The 15,603-nt window shown below is 48.0% G+C and overlaps 1 protein-coding gene across 3 annotated transcripts; it reads right to left on the reverse strand.

Annotated features, from left to right (window-relative positions):
* Positions 1-144: 144 nt before the first annotated feature.
* Positions 145-15,567, reverse strand: GGA2 (golgi associated, gamma adaptin ear containing, ARF binding protein 2). 3 transcript variants are annotated; one of them, XM_030002296.2, is made up of 17 exons: positions 15,397-15,567; positions 14,655-14,739; positions 13,685-13,760; positions 13,066-13,164; positions 11,099-11,222; positions 9,777-9,880; positions 9,215-9,295; positions 8,175-8,312; positions 6,994-7,075; positions 5,936-6,055; positions 5,494-5,661; positions 5,186-5,241; positions 4,743-4,894; positions 3,760-3,929; positions 2,633-2,805; positions 1,937-2,047; positions 145-1,305 (listed from the first exon to the last, which is right to left on the reverse strand). In XM_030002296.2, exons 1-17 carry the CDS (start codon positions 15,428-15,430, stop codon positions 1,195-1,197), a joined length of 1,884 nt encoding a protein of 627 aa, XP_029858156.1. In that variant the 5' UTR covers positions 15,431-15,567; the 3' UTR covers positions 145-1,194. The 3 variants fall into 3 exon arrangements, 2 of the variants coding, with proteins under 2 accessions (XP_029858156.1, XP_029858157.1); XM_030002297.2 differs by having other exon boundaries at positions 146-1,305; positions 2,633-2,802; positions 15,397-15,566; XR_005931458.1 differs by lacking the exon at positions 145-1,305 and having other exon boundaries at positions 2,633-2,738.
* Positions 15,568-15,603: the final 36 nt, after the last annotated feature.

Here is a 15,603-nt window from a genome sequence, read left to right on the forward strand (position 1 = left end):
GGAGAGGGGCGTTCCCCGGCGCGGGTGGGCGGGGCCGGCCCCGCGGAACGGAGGCCCCGCGGAACGGAGGCCCCGCGGAACGGAGGCCCCGCGGAACGGAGGCCCCGCGGAACGGAGGCCCCGCGGAACGGAGGCCCCGCGTTCCGGCCCGGACACCGGCTTAAGGGCGGGTAGCCGCCACCCTCACGGGGTCTGTGGAGAAAAACCAGCGGGGGGAGTGTCCCAGAGCGGGACAAACTCGCACCCAAAATACCGCCGGGGCGGCCAGGGCCCGGGGAAGGTCCTCCGGGACCCCGCTGCACCGGGGGTGCGGATCCCCCCCCCCCCCCCCCCGCCCCGTCCTCATGGCTCAGCGTACCTGGGCAATAAAATACGCCCGTTCTCCTCCCGCACAGCTGGAAGCGCAGGGGGTTTTAACCGAAGGCCTTGGCCTCGGCCCCGCTGTGGGCCGGTGTCCCCGCAGCGCAGCTGGCAGGCAGGAGGCGGCTGTGGGGAGGATGAGGAGGAGAAACCCCCAGACGTGCCTGGAGCTCTGCAGAGCCCAAAGGAAGGAGCCAGAGCAAGACAAGATGCAGGGCCTGGGGCCAGATGAGTGTCTTGGTGGTTTTTTCTCACTGGCTGGCCCCAAAGCCCTCCCCCTGCTTGCTCTCTTCCCTCTGTTTTGTACCTTTCCCTATAAACCGCCTCCGCCAGAGTCCAGATAGCCCAACTCCCACCATTCCTCACGTTCTTGCCTGCACATCAGCACACAGGCCCCAGTGAAAAGAGGGTGGGTAGGCCCCTGCAACAGATCCTGCCCTAGCTCCAAGCAGTCTGCTACGAGGGCTGATTGTTGGTATAGGTTTGCTTTTTTTTTTTTTTTTTTTAATTCAGAAAGAAAAAGTAATGGGGGTGAGGGAACACTGGCCCAGAAAGCAGCAGGAAACACTTATATGAAAGAAGCATCAGGGCTCCCGGGCTGCAGGGCTCTACAGCAGTCTCTTGTAAAGCACGGTCAGCTACAGAGAAAGGCCGTGGCAGAAGCAGCCAGTTTACACTCCTCCTGCCAGACACTGGCACAGAAACCAAAAGGAAGAAGGAGATGGTGGATCCTGAGGAAAGGAGCCATTACGGAGTCCAGGCCGGCACTGCTGGCACACAGTCCCTCCCCACGCGTGGCTAAGGCAATATGGCAACATCCAAGCCTGCTGAACTTCAGCTCCTGCCCCAGAGCTCTGCCTCTGGGAAGCCAGTCACCTCTCCCACCTCACTGAAGGGCTGCACGCCTTGCGTGAACGCTAGTTTGTATCTCAGTCGGATGGGATCCTATGAGAGAAAGGAACAGAGAGAGGGGCATGTCACGGTTGCAGATTCCTGGGCCCCCTTGAGCCTCACCCCTCGAAGCCTTGCTGCAATGAATTGCCCTCTGGAAGGGGAGAGTAACACTTCAGCCATGTGGAACCTCTGCACAGAACGAGACCTGAATCTTCATAAGATATTTAGGGAGGAACTGGGAGACCTATGCAAGCCACCCAGGGGCATGCTTGGCAATCCAGGCCTGGCCAGCCTTCACAGTGACAGAGGATTCCTTACACCAATCTTCAGTCTCATAATTATTCACCAATGCAACAGAACTGCCACCCATCACTTACTCCTTGGGTGGCCTCGTGTTCCATCAGCTGCAAACATCTGCACAGTGTCTACCAGGAGCCATCTCTGCAGGTAGACTGAGGCAGAGCTGTGCAGGCCCCTGCAGCAACTGCCCATTCAATCCTTCAGATTATAGCTCTGGAAAGCTGTTTCAGTGGGAAAATGTCTTCCCAGCACAGCCCAGACTGCTCTGTCTCTCCCCTGCATCTCCCTGCTAATAATATTCTCCCCATCTTTCATACAAATACCCCACCCGCTACAGTGACATTCCGAGTGCTCCACCAGCAGACTCCATCACCACACATACCTTGCGTGGATTGGCGAGCAGCAGGACCTGGGATACCACTGCAGGGGGGAGGAGAGGACTGAAGGCGGGCAGCTCAGTACCGGATGCTGGTTGTAACTTTATTTTCATGGTCTGAAAGAGAAGACAAAAGGAATGCTTTTTGGTCCATGCTGGGACCACCTGGAAGATGAGGGTGACCTTCCCAGTCTTTGGACACTTCTCGCAGTCACCATGATCAATCAAAGATTATCGAGAGTGGCTTCGCAATGACATCAGCCAGCTCCCTCAGCACTCCCAGGGAGGGACCCAGGCCTTTTTCAGCATCCCAGAAGAGCAAGAAGGAGGACCCAGGGAACTACAGGCCACAGATTTTGGCATTTAATGAAAAGCATGCCTTTCCACAGCCTGCATCTAAAGGCAGATATTCCTAAATAGATAACTCCATGCTGCACATACACAGGCAGAACGAGTGCCTTCCCCAGGAGGCTAAACCAGCATGTCTGGAGCCCTGTCTAGTTGTCACAAGGCCAGGGATATACGCTGTGAAACAAGCACTGGCACCACAGGCACCACCACACAGCAGGTTCACCGTTCAGAGAAAGTGAGGCATGCCATTTCCGATGAGCAAAGAAAATCCTAAGCAAGAAATGGCGAACCTTCTCCTCAGGACATTTCTGAGTCGTCCCTCTTCTCTGCCACTCACCACAGGCTTCTCACCTTCGGGACTGCAGCCTGGAATGCTATGTCCTTAATTGGTTGAGCTGATGTGCTCAGCATGGAAAGAACCATCACCAGCACATCTGGTTGGCCAGGAGCCCGGTCTCTGGAGAAGTGGAGCATAGCCTTGAAACCATTCCTGTCGTACACAGTAAGTGGACAGATACTGCCTGCCAGAGACAAAAGGAGAGTCAGAAACAAAGCATGGATTCCCCTTCCTTCTGAGGGCAGAACAGCAAAGACGGGATAAGGAACAGCAAAAAGGAAACACGCGTACAAACTTTTACTTCCTCCAGCAAACTCACAGACCAAGCAGCTGCCTGTGATTTACGTTTCACCTCTAAGGCAGAGAAAGGAATCTGAATGTCTAAATTGGAGATTTAGCAGCTCAGATTTCAACAGTCAGCTGGAGATGTCAGGTGTGGATCCAATAGAGATATGATGGGAAAAGCAAAATGTAATTCTTCGGCACACACAAGACTTAGCCCCTTATCACCGTTGCCTGGTAAATCCACACCTAACTATCACCATTCAGCCCTTCCAAAATCTGGTAAATCCTTCACTTGAGAGACTGAAGGCAGAAGACAATCAGGTCAGAACGTCTCTGCACCTGTCCTCTTCCAAAAGTAGTGACGGCCCTGGAGTCCTCATAACAGGATGTGCCCTGCTCTGAGACACTGGGGTGCCACGTACCCAGGCTGACACTCCATCAAGTGGTTGCAGGGCTGGGCCAAAGAGTGTTGAATTGAAAAGCAGAGGTGGAAAGAACAGCTCTGCTTTGGGAAGCAGACCAACTCCCACCCATAGATACCTTTTTAGCCTCTGGAGAAGAACTGCTTGAAACTTGATTAAAGGTGCTAAGGGCAAACAGTTTAGAAGCACATCACAGAGGTTAGCCAGGGCAGGAAACTCCTGAGTAGGGAGGACAAGGACATTTCCATGGTACGATCCCTAGCACTTGCTCAACTTCTTAGATACATTAAGTCCTTCACAGAACAGTCATTACTTTTCTCCAGCCAACCCGCACAGCATGAAGCTACTTTGGCTTGCTCCCCTGCAAAAATCACAGAAGAGCTCTAGTAAGCCACTAGTAAGCAGAGCTGGGGCACAGAAATCATTGCACTTACTCGGTGTAATTGAAATTAAAGGGACAAAAAGGTTTTCTAGAGAAGCATCATAGGAAGCTGGATGCAAAGAGGCAGCAGGCTTCAGCTCGTAGCCTAGGCTGGAGAATGAAGTATCTGCCATTGAGCTATGTGGAAGATCTGGAAAGGGCAATTTCATGGGTGATAAATCCCTGGAAAGAAAAGCATGTAGAAAGCTTATATTAACTGGGGAGACTACATGGTATATACCATCTTCTTGCTGTGTGCATTTGTATTCCCAATCCCTCATCCCTTTTAGGTATACAGAAAGTACAAGCTTATACTCTCTGAGTTCTTGAGAAATTAAAAAACTGTCTCTATTTCATAGGGGAAGAAGTTGCTGTTTCAGCAGTCAGTAAGGCAGACTTTGATTTCTGTTACTATCGTGAAACTTTGTTTCAGGGCTTTGGAAGCCTACTCTCCCCATTCACAGGCTCTCCGGAGCTCTAGTCAGTGAGATTAAAGGAAATTCTAGCTCAAAGAAGTTGGGAATCTCCAGTAAAATTTCTTGGCTTGTATTATGGCAGAGTGGATAAGCATATTGTAATGGTCACCTGCTGTGAAGACATGTGGATGATTAATTTGGTTCATGAACTGTTAGGCTTCCACTGAATGCCTGGAAACTACTTTGTCACAGCCTGAAGAAAGCTGGGGAAAGTATTTTTTGAGTCACAGGTTATTATAAAAAGACCTGACTGCAATGGTTTTGTTCCTTTACCTCAGGATCACCTTGTTACTAGGCCATGGGGTTTGTCTCCCCAAGTTTCTGACCCTTGGAAGGTCCTAGTGTGCAATTGCACACAGTGCAATTAACAGGATCATAACTGCTGCTTAAGAGCCAATGCACAGATGGATAGCTTGCCATCACTAACCAGTTGTAGTTGAAAGGTTTTCCTAAAACTCACTGCTCTAAAACAGTATTCCTCATCTCCAAAGGCAGTCTGTATTATGCAGAGTTTGCTTACAAGGATAATGTCTTGGTCCTGGATGGTGGAGAGAGCTGATCAGCCAGGCCCCGAAATGCATTCTTCTCCAAACAGCTGTCTTCCCAGCTCTCCTGCAGTCCCAGTGTTTGAACAGCACTTACAATTTCACCATATCCATTGTGTACATCAGTCTGAAAAGTAAGGCACTTCTGGTTCATGCTATAGAACATCACATCAGCAAAAATCAGACCTGTTCCACTGAGAAGAACCTCATTTTCAATAACACTACTTAAAGTAGAAATAAATACGAGTAATCTGGTTGCAAACTGCAACTGAGAAATTCATTGCAGAGCACGAGGATTCCAGTTTCCCTTCAGAATAGAGCAGTGTAACAAAAGGCTGCCAGAGAAAGCTAGATCAAGAATCACATCTGATTTTTGTCCTTTGTACCTTATGGACTAAAGTATCTGAGGATCACTCACCTCTGCTAATCCAAAATCAGGTGGTGGTTTCTGTGCAACAGGAGAGTTGCTGAGACCTAAGAAAGATGCCAAAATGCTACAGATCAATTACAGAAAACAAGGGTTTTCCACAGGTTCTTGTTGTCTAACAGCAGTTTGACTACAGTCTAACAGCATTAAAGAAACTATATTCTTGAAAATTTACGACACTGGCTGAAAGGGTCTACTTTCTCTTAGGACTGACATTAAAGTCAAAGTTCTCCTATCTTCATTAAACGCCATGAACCCTAGTAACAAGGGTAATGCTGTACTGAATTGCACATACAAACCTAATGACTTTAACTCCTCATCGAGCAGACAGGTAGAGGTTGTGCTGCTGTGCCGGGAGGCGGTGGTTATGTTTGCAAATTGGTCCGTAGGAGACTGGGATGTCGCCTCCAGTTCAGAGAAGTCAATCAGTGTATAGCTCTTCATGCGTCTTGGAGTTGGCCGGCATGCTTTGGAAAGAGCAGAAAGAGTTAAAGAGAAACCTCCTGAAAGGAACAGTGTATTTATGGGTGCAGGCATGCCCGAAAGGACTCATAGATGAAGAACTTTAGGAATATTTTCTATCAACTATACATAAAAGCAAATGATGGTTACATAATAGTTTTCCTGTGTTAAAGGATTTTCTCCACATTTATTCTCTGAGAACCACTTCCCTTCCAAACTCCACTCATACATGACGTGCAGGAGCAGAGCTGTCGCGGAATGCTGCTGGATGCTCTTTACCTGCTGCATCAGCAGAACTGGTGGCTGAACCTCCTCCATCACCATTTTCATGCCTGGCTACAACCTGCCTGTACTGCCCGAGCACCTGTGTGAGTTTGTCATTGGCCTGCAGTATCTCAGCTGGAAAACAAGAGAAAAAACATTAATGTTCTAACGGGAGGGTCAGTTCCACGGCACTCTCCAAACTGCTCATGAGGAAGGTACAGTGCATCTGAGGACTTGCCTGGAGCAAAGTCTAGCGGGGCAATGTGCCTTAAACTCCTGACTAGTTTTTCATTCCATTTCCTGAAGTGCAGCATTTTGCGCATACATCTGCTGATTTCAGGCCTCTCTCAAATTCATCAAGATCACTTTGAAATCTGATCCTATCTCTAAAGCACTTACAGTTCCTGCCATCTCTTATGCACTTTATTGTTCTCTGCAAGTTTGCCAAGTGTACTTGAGTATTTAATCCAGCACTCCCCAGCTGAGGAACCCTGGCATTCATGGGTATGAATGAAATGTTTGAGGCACAGCTGAGCTCTTATGTTTGCTGTTTAAGATCTCTATTCAGCAAGGCATCCCTTCAGTCAGGTTTTCAAGGCATATGGACAAGACTGTGAAATGCAGTCCTCTGGGAAGGGCTAAATTTCACAACAATGGAATTCAAAGATTCCACTCATATGGCCCTCCTCAATATATTACTTAAGAAAGTAAAAAAATATTCTCCCTTCTGTGTTGATAGACGGGGAGAAATTCAATCTCTGTAGAGAAAAGACTGCAAAAGCCTCCAGTTCTCTGAACACCAGAACTCCACAAACTCTGAAAACCACCTTGGCCAGAAGAAACTGGATTGACTGTTTAACTTTGGGCTCCAAGTGAAAATTTATACCTTCCTTGGAGAGGGGTGGGAGGAGCTTCCCATGGGCATGGTTTAAAGGTGAATGTGGAAAGCTTTGGCAGCAGGGTAGCAAGTGCCTAAGCATTCCCCCTCTCAGAGGAAGGGCGTATCCCACTTGTCAAAGCAAAGGTAGATGAACTTAACTGCAAAGAAATCCAAGGACAGAGTTGGCTCTTACCTAGAGCCTCATCATCATCAACTGTCTCACTGGCAAGGCGAAAGAGCAGTGGCCTGAGCTTCTCACAGCGTTGAAACAGAGTCTATGGAAGGAAATGGTTCACATCATTGCTCAGAAGATCCCAGACACTCTCACACTTCTCTGTCCCTGTGATCACCTGTAAGTGATGCTACCCTTCTAGAAGAGGAAGATGCTCTTTCTGCCCAGGTCCAGACAAAGGATATCAATGCTGCATGTTGCTGTACTCTTAAAAATCCACAGTGGCCTGGAAGTACAGCCCACTGGAACAAGGAGGGTTTGCTGGTATCTCCTCAGCAATCGCATCCTCTCTATGCATACAGATGTAAGATAGATCAGTGTAAAATTACTCAATTTAAAAGAAAAAGTATCCAGGTGTGAATAGATCGATCACAGTACTCAGAGGGAAGTACTACAACTGCCAGTTGCAACTACCGTCAGACAATGCAAGGCCGCTTGGTTTTTAGGAAGTGAGGAGGCACGGAGGCAGCCCCTTCTTCAGTCTGAAAGTAGGCTCTCTTCCATCTACAGCAGCAGCCCTCCCAACAGCAGCTAACTTCAAACTCTGCTGTCACACATAGCCACAGAATTTCTTACCTACAAAACTTCAGTTTCTAGAATTTTTTTAATTTGAGAGTCTGGTAGGCATCCTAGTGGAGTTTCAGATATTTGGAGGCCATAAAGCTCTTCTGACAGCCCTATTAGTGACATCAAACATTTCTTAAATTCATTGATAATTATGAGCAGCAGCAGACCAGTGAACTCTGGGCAGAAAAAGGGGAATCACAGAAACCATAGCACAAGCTGAAGAACCCACAGCTTTGAGCTTCTCTGGTCGGATCTCGTCACACCCACCTAAGCATGCCCAGGCTCAAGGGGATTCCTGTGTGTTACACCACTGTTGGAGGAAGAACCATTTCCCCGTAAGATACCACAAGAAGAGCAGCTAACCTGGACAGAAAGTCAAACTGGCACAGCAGGAGCCGGTTCCATTCCAACTTCCATTACACTGACGGAAGGGACTGTTATTTATCAAATACGCTGGAAACTATTTGCTGTGGTAATGTTGTTTCCCTGGCAGAAGCTGCCCTTTGAATCCTGTTGCCCTGGGCCCTCCCAGCCATAGCCAAAAGAACTTCTTATGCAGGAAAAAGACCATTTACCTGTAGGGACTCCTGGTCAGATTTGGATAATTCTTGTCTCTTGTAATTTTCCAGTAATTCGTCCATATGTTTCACATTCTCAGAAACCTCACTGATGGTATTCACTCTTCTGGACACCTTAGCTGACTTTTCTTGTTCCTTTGATGAAAAATGAAATAAAAGTATATGATGATTTGGCTAGTACAGCCAATGCATGTTGCTTTCTACTAGTATCTTATTGCAGGTAGAGGAGGCACAAAGCAGTGTGTGTGTAAGGACTCACCCCCCCAGCAGCTCCAGTATCAGCGCTGCACCACACTTCCCTGTCAAGGGTGAAGATGGAAACCTCCTGCCCCTCTCAGGGTACCCTGGCCAGTGTGCTGGTGCATAAGAATTCATTTCACCACAGTCACGAGTAAGACTTCAAAATTAGAGTTGGGAGCTGGTGGCTTCTGCCATGCAGAACAACACTCTCAAAACGACAGCAGGGATTTCATTAAACCAGACCAAATCTCCTATTTATGCAGAGAATTGGTGTGCCCTTTCAGATGGAAGATGAAAACAGACACACCAGACGTGCACGCATACACTGCTGTACAAAAGAGGTGGTTCTGTACAGATATGGCTTTTTTCCACTTGGGAACTGAGTTTATTTTTGGAAACTTGCTATCACTAATGCAGTGCTACTGTTGCGATCCCACTAAAGTGGAAGTGTCCTGTCATACAGGCTCCTGGGTATAAATATTTGCTCTTCCTGGCAATGGCATATTTTAGGGAAACAAAACAAAATAATCCCGCATTGTAACTTTGGAGTAACAAATACTGCAAATCGTCCCTCCTCTGGGGCAGCTTAAACAGTTCACCTGAGACTGATATCGCAGCAAGGTTCCCACTACCACCTCTTGGTGGTGGTGTTCCCTTGGTGTTCCCTTTAATACCAATGAGGTGGCAGGCACTATGGAGGTCAGGTATAGAGGGACCACTGTCAAAAACTGAACTACCAAGTCCCCTCCCACCCTCCCCGGCTGCAAACACAGCTTCTGACCCAAGGAGGTCCCTACCTCTTTAATCATACTCTTGATCAGACGGTTGGCAGCCTGCAGGTCTTCAGAGTGGTTGCTTTTTAAAAGCCTTGCTAAGAGCTGTTGAGGGGATAGCATTGGACAGCAGTGAGCAGCAGTCTCTAGGCACCATACTACAGGCACACATCACATAAGAGCAGCAACTGAGAGACACCCACTGTCATAATAGTTTCTATAATTCTGGAAATAAATGGACTCATGTCCCATAATCTAATCCAGATTACATCGCTGCCTCCTACAGCTGCCTGCACACACTGGCTGTTTGGGTATAGGAACTTTCTGGCTCTGCAGAACTTTTCCCTCCCTTAGGAAAGTTTCTATTAAACTGAAGTTTTTCTCTAGAAAAGTTTCAGTTTTTACTAAGCAAAAATTTCTGACAAAGCATCAAAGAATTCTCTAGCTGTTGTACAGCATGAAGTATTAGCATTATTCTGAAGATACTCTGTCTGAAACAGCAAAAGCTCCCAAAATATGACCGAGCCTGTTTTCTCATCAGTACAAATCAGAGTGGGGGGGTAGGCATGAAAACCCTAAGGTTTACCTTGGATTTCTCTTCATCTGTGTCAAAAATAGAATTCTGAGGTCTCTGAGAAGGGGGAGGTAAAATTTTGTCTTCTGGCAGTTTGGGGTCTTCTTTTACAATCCCTGGAATGGGTAACAGTATTTGTTCATTGATGCCTGAGCTGTTAAAACACCAATGCTCAATGGTGCATTGGATTTTGCACCTATTTCTTTCACCCCACCCCAGAACTTTACAGAATGAGATGAAGCAGCAAGGAGTTGCCTTAGCACACACCCAGACAAAAGACTTCCCTTTCTCCCTTGAATTAAGCACAGGCCAAATGAGATTTTCAGGGTAGAAAATAAAATTCAGATGTGCTGAACTCCCTCTGGGTGAATTGCTAAAATTCCCCCATAGCAAGAGCACTGGGAGCACACCAGTATTGACCTCCGAGCAGCAGGATTGCCACAGTCAGTACAGCCGTAAAATGTAGGGCACCAAACACACACAACCGAGTACCAAAGGAACCCTTAACGCCAACAGTGATTCCGTGGACGTCTCCCGTCCTGCCTCTCCGGCCAGCGCTTGCAGCAGCTGCAGCCTCTGACTGCGCAGGCATTGGATGGGCAGCGGTCCCCAAGAACTGCCCGGCAAGAGGGCACCCAGCACCCCTGCTCAGCACCCCACCAGTGCCGCAGCAACAGCCCAGCCTGCAGCAGCCACTGCACAAAGGAAAGGCAGTGACAGCGAGGAAGCTTTCCACAGCAGTACTTGTGGGAAGGCTTGCAAAGCCATTTGAGGCTCAAAGATGCACAAAGCAAACCTGGTGCGAAGCATCTAAACAAATTCCCTAATTCCCCTGAACTTCCACAGAAAGTATTATGGTATTTTCTTAGTTAAGCTGTGAAATTTATTACCTGGGATATCAAGATGGGATTGGACAAATTTCTGGATTACAACACCATTAAGGACTATTAAATATGATGGAATGGATGAAAAATCCAGCTCAGGATCTCTCCGAACCCATCCCTCATAATCCTGGGAGAGTACTCCAGGGCAAAGATCACGCTGAGTCTGTCCTGTACCTTTTCCCTGCACAACAGTGGTGAGCACTGTGTGAACAGAGGCCACAAGGCTAGCCTGATCTTTAACTCAATAAGGCTGTTCTTCGGTCAATCTCTTTAAACAGTTGCATGCATCCTTAAGTACCCAAACAGCCTTGTAAGCGTGGCCTTTGTCCTTTTCTCCTTACAACATTTTATGAAAAAAGCTGAGTCACAAATTAAAGAGGGCAGATATCTGTGGTCTGAAACCATGTGACTTAGAAGGCTAAAAAGGAAACTGAAATAACAGAACTAAACCTTGTTTCTTTAGCATCTGATAAGCATCCCGGATTTTAACTTCCTGAGGAAACCAGACTGTCCAACTGAATATTACTTCTGTGACTCTTGACTTTACTTTTTCTGAAGACCAGGTTCCATAGTACTGAAAACAAAACAAAAAAGTAAAGTAAGACAAAAAAGATTAAAACCAAAGAATTAGTGCCAGATATGGCATATGGGTCTAGCCCCAAGTTGTTTGTGTGCAGAAACCAAGTAGCAAATGGATTCCCAACACTTTATTCACAGTGTTGTCAACTGTGTATCTTGCGGTATAGGAAATGGTGTATATAGCTGTGGCTGTAAATACAAGGAATGCTATTAAGTGTATGATAATTACATAAATATTCTATGACAATCAAAATGAAACCATTTCAAAACTTCTCTGATTGGTTATTGAATCTGAAACCAAAAGTAGGTTGTTTTATTTTAGTGTAAACAGTTCTGTGCTTGACTTTAAATACTTCCCTTAACTGCCTGCAACGCAAATAGCACCACTGGCCTCAGCCAGACCCAGACAAATGAAAACTGAACAACACAAGAAACGAAAGTTACTGTCTTTTCTCAGCATCTGGATGTTTTCTCTGATTTCTCTCATTATTGCCTACAAGCACTCACTTTAATGTATTATAAAAACATCAGGAAGAATGACAAAAGCCACATGCAAACCTCCAAAGCACTAGGCATTTTAAACTCATTAAATGATACCTGTTCTGCCAAAACAGCAAACAAAGCACTCTGTAGTGACATATACTTTAAACTTTCTTGTTTCACTGAAATACCTTTACTAAACCTGGGACTGAGAGAAGAGGTTTTGCTGTTCAGTTAAACATTTCCCTGAAATCAGCTTTTTGCACCTCTGCCATCGAGATGATGTAATGGAAAATGAAGCTTGTACAAGTGGTAAATGTGTGCAGGACCCACTAAAAGGGGGAATCGATTGCTGAGTTGCTGAGAAGGGTATTTAAGAAAGTCCTAGGTCTGCTATTTGATGCAGAGAGGAGCAAGGCGTGAAGATTACACAGTCTCTGATAAAACAGCTCTCCATTTTTCATCATGAGAGGCACTGCCAGGGGACCAGGTGCATCCATTCCGAACTCACAGCTCACTTAGCTTCTCAAGCTAAACTTCTCATTTCTGTTGGCTGCTTCTCTTCTCAGGAGGCGGCAACTGCACTCAGAAGCAAAGTGCTCCACAGCAGGGAGCAGGAATGACTATGTTGAATATATTGAATGAATATATTGCAAGCCAGGGAAACGGAGCAGCAGGAAGGGACTTGGCAGCTTCCACGTTAGTACAGCTGATCCCTTCCAGCCCGCTCCTGACTCAGGGCTGTGGCTGCCCGGGGGCTGGGAGCCCTCTGCCCGGCGTTCAGGACACCCTCAGCAGGACCCCAAAGGGGCTGCAAGAATGCACAACTGTCAGACGATGGTGGAGCAAGAGCTGCACAAGGGCTGCTCAAATCCAGTCCCCCCTGCTGCTACCTAAGCTGATCCTGCCCCATGAACAGGACCCAAACCCAGGCTAACCTCTGGCAGGACAAAGCAAGAAGGAGAGCAGCGTGAGCACAAGAGTTTGAGGACAGAGCATAAGAAAACAGGGGAGAGGCTCTTGGCAGCTCCTGGCATCTCTGTCCTCTGCCACTTCCCCGACCAAAGTTCTGTAAATCACCGAGAGGCAAAAGGGGTCACAGGAACAATTTCAAGCTCCTCTAGAGTCCCTGACTCCCTCTGCAGAGCTGGGAGAAACCACAAGGAAAAATCTTTTCACAGAAAGAGGCTCTGGCTTGCATCTTTTACAGGGGGATTCACATCCAGTTCTTGTGCTTGGAGGCACAGAATATAAATTCTGTTCTACTTCTATGTGAGATTAATTCTAAGTTTTCATATCCAGCATGAAATAAACAGTGTGCCCCATGTGTTTTGTCCAGTGTAACCATGACCACCTACCTTTGGGGAAAGCACTTTAATCAGCTCATTCAGAAACCTGAATTTTGCTATTTCATTATGAAATCTTTCGCCGCAGTTATTCACACAGGTCTCTAGCACCTGCAGAAAACAAAACAGTACCAAACAGAAACTGTAGACACAAGTCTTGGGGAATTTTTTAAAATAACTTTGCCATTAAAATACTAAATCTGAGAACTTTCTGGCCCTGCATTCACAAATACAAGATACTGAGGAAGTTGTGCAGCAAGAACATGTATTTCTCCTTCATCCAATCTTCTTAAGCAGCATTATTAAGACCATCTGCTCTGTTCTACCCATCGCTAATAACTTTTGGGCCACTGACCCTGTGGTGGAACCACAGGTCAAACAGCAAGAACTGCAGACCACTGAAACACCTCAGTAGAGCGACAAGGAAAGGAACAATAGCAGTTACTCCCTCCATTATACCCTGGTTTCTGTATTCCTTATGCAATGGAAAGTTAAAAGGGAGAGACATCTAAGAGAGAGAGAGGGAGAGACATCTAAGAGAAAAAGAAGAGACAGCTATACTGTCTCTACCCCCCAAACTCTGCTTCCAGGTTACTGCTGCCTCTCCTTGCACACAGATGAAAGCACTTACTGTGAGAGCATGGAGAGCTTCCATCTCCTGAGGTGACTGTATTTTATGCGCCAGCAGCCTCAGTGCAAGCGATGGGCTGGGGAGTAGCAAAATCAAGTCAGACAACGGACAAGTTCTCAAGAAAAACAAATGCTGCTGATTTTGCCCTGCAGAGAAGAGCAACTGCTGGATTCACAACCTGCTACCTGACAGACACCCTTCCTCTGGCAGAGCGCTGGCCTGGGGGACACACGCACAAGGGGCGAGAGGTGAATTGAAGCAGCTTGTGCGACCCCAGTGCTGTCCTCCAGCCGTGGCCAGAGGCTGTCCTCCGGGAGGGAGCCAGCTGGGACAGGCTGGGGGCTCTCCCTGGGCAAGTGCCATGCGAGCTGGCTCCCTGTAGTCACAGGAGCCTTGTTGCAGAGCCCAAGACAGTTTGCTGACTGCTCCTGTGCACACACGCTGCTGGGGCAGATGGCTGCCAGACTACGGGCTCTGAATGCACAGGCATCCGCTCTAAAGAAAGAGATGATCACTAAGCTTTGACAGTTTATTTGCTTAATCAGTTCCTGCTCCTTCCCACAGAGCCGAGACTATCAGCTGGAAGGTGTGGGAGTCCCAGCAGAGATCTCCCACCTCTCTGAAAGGAAAAGCCGAGGCTGAGCCCACCCAGGGCTTCCCTACAGCAGGTATCCTCGGGCAGTCTCCCGAGAGGCTGGTGAGGGCACAGCAGGCAGGACCTGCTGCCTCGTGGGTTGCAGCAATGGCTGTCGGAGCCCATTCCTAGACATCAACCTCCACCACATTGGCATACTCCTCTCTGCAACTTATTTACACTCTCAGGAGCAGCAGAGCCCAGCGAGCACTCCCAGCTGTCTCTTCAGGCTCCCCACACCACGGCTTACAGATCCCATTCCCCCCGCAGCCATGAGAGAAGCTCAGAGCCAGACACAGCCCAGAGCAAACACAAAGAGCTGTCTGTCCGCCTTACCCTTCTATGTCAGCATTCACCTGGTCACAGAACCGCTGGATGCATTCCCAGTTTTCCTCGGGGATACTTGGGTCAGTGGCCTTATCTTACACAGGAAAAAAAAAGAAAGAAAAAAAGGAAAAAACCAGCCTCAGTCCGAGATGTGTACAAGCGAGCGGCACAAGGCAGGAAGCAGCTCAGACCTCGCACTGCTACCAGCTGCATTAGGGCTTTTTGTAAAACAGGCAGAAATGGAAGACACAGGACAAGAATGAAACAGCTGTTACTAAAATATGCCTAAAAATACAGTCCTGAATACACACTCTTAAAGAGTCAAAGTCAGGCATAAACTGAGGTGCTGAAAGCAGCAACACCATGATGTTGCTTTTAGCACAAAGCACATGAAACTGTTAAAAAGCATTTACAGCCAGCTCTCCCAGGACCAGACTGCAAACCTTGCCGCGCGGGAACACAGGCACAGTTTACCCTTTTGCAACAGGGCTGCACGAGTGCCTGTCCCAAAGCTCTGCCTCCATGGCTGAATTGAGGAAAACAAGTCTTTTTCAGCTTTATCCACTCCCTAGTCCAGCGCTTTGGGAGGACTGGGGCTGACAATGGACAGGCGAGTCTGGGAGCAGGACAGATGCAGCAGGTTAAGACAGCACCCATGAACATCACCTTAAAGGGGCTCCGTGGAGGAGATGGACCCTTCCCCACAGAGCTGAAGCTGGTCCGGTGCCCACCAGTCCCCAGCCCCACTCACTGAGCCACTGCTCCAGTTCCCCAGTGCCAGCCATGGACTCTTGCTCCGCTCCGCCCCGCTGCTCGCAGGAAGCAGATCCACCCACCGTCGTTCCTTGCGTGCCGCTGCTCGCCCCCGTGGGAAGCCCACGTGAGTTTTCGTGGCGTGGAAGTGTAGACTGTGGGTGTGGGCTGGCTCGGTAAAACATACCCCCCCCCCCCCCCCCCC

Source organism: Aquila chrysaetos, chromosome 25 (genome assembly GCF_900496995.4).
Source record: "Aquila chrysaetos chrysaetos chromosome 25, bAquChr1.4, whole genome shotgun sequence".
Classification (NCBI taxonomy): domain Eukaryota; kingdom Metazoa; phylum Chordata; class Aves; order Accipitriformes; family Accipitridae; genus Aquila; species Aquila chrysaetos.

Excerpts from the sequence above, each read along its gene's own strand:
- GGA2 (XM_030002296.2), bottom strand. The coding sequence starts at position 15,430 with ATGGCTGGCACTGGGGAACTGGAGCAGTGGCTCA. Across the intron at positions 2,048-2,632 it reads TCCAGGCTGCAGTCCCGAAG|ACCATGAAAATAAAGTTACA; the intron begins GTGAGAAGCCTG and ends CTTCTCTTTCAG. Across the intron at positions 1,306-1,936 it reads TGCTCGCCAATCCACGCAAG|GATCCCATCCGACTGAGATA; the intron begins GTATGTGTGGTG and ends TTTCTCTCATAG.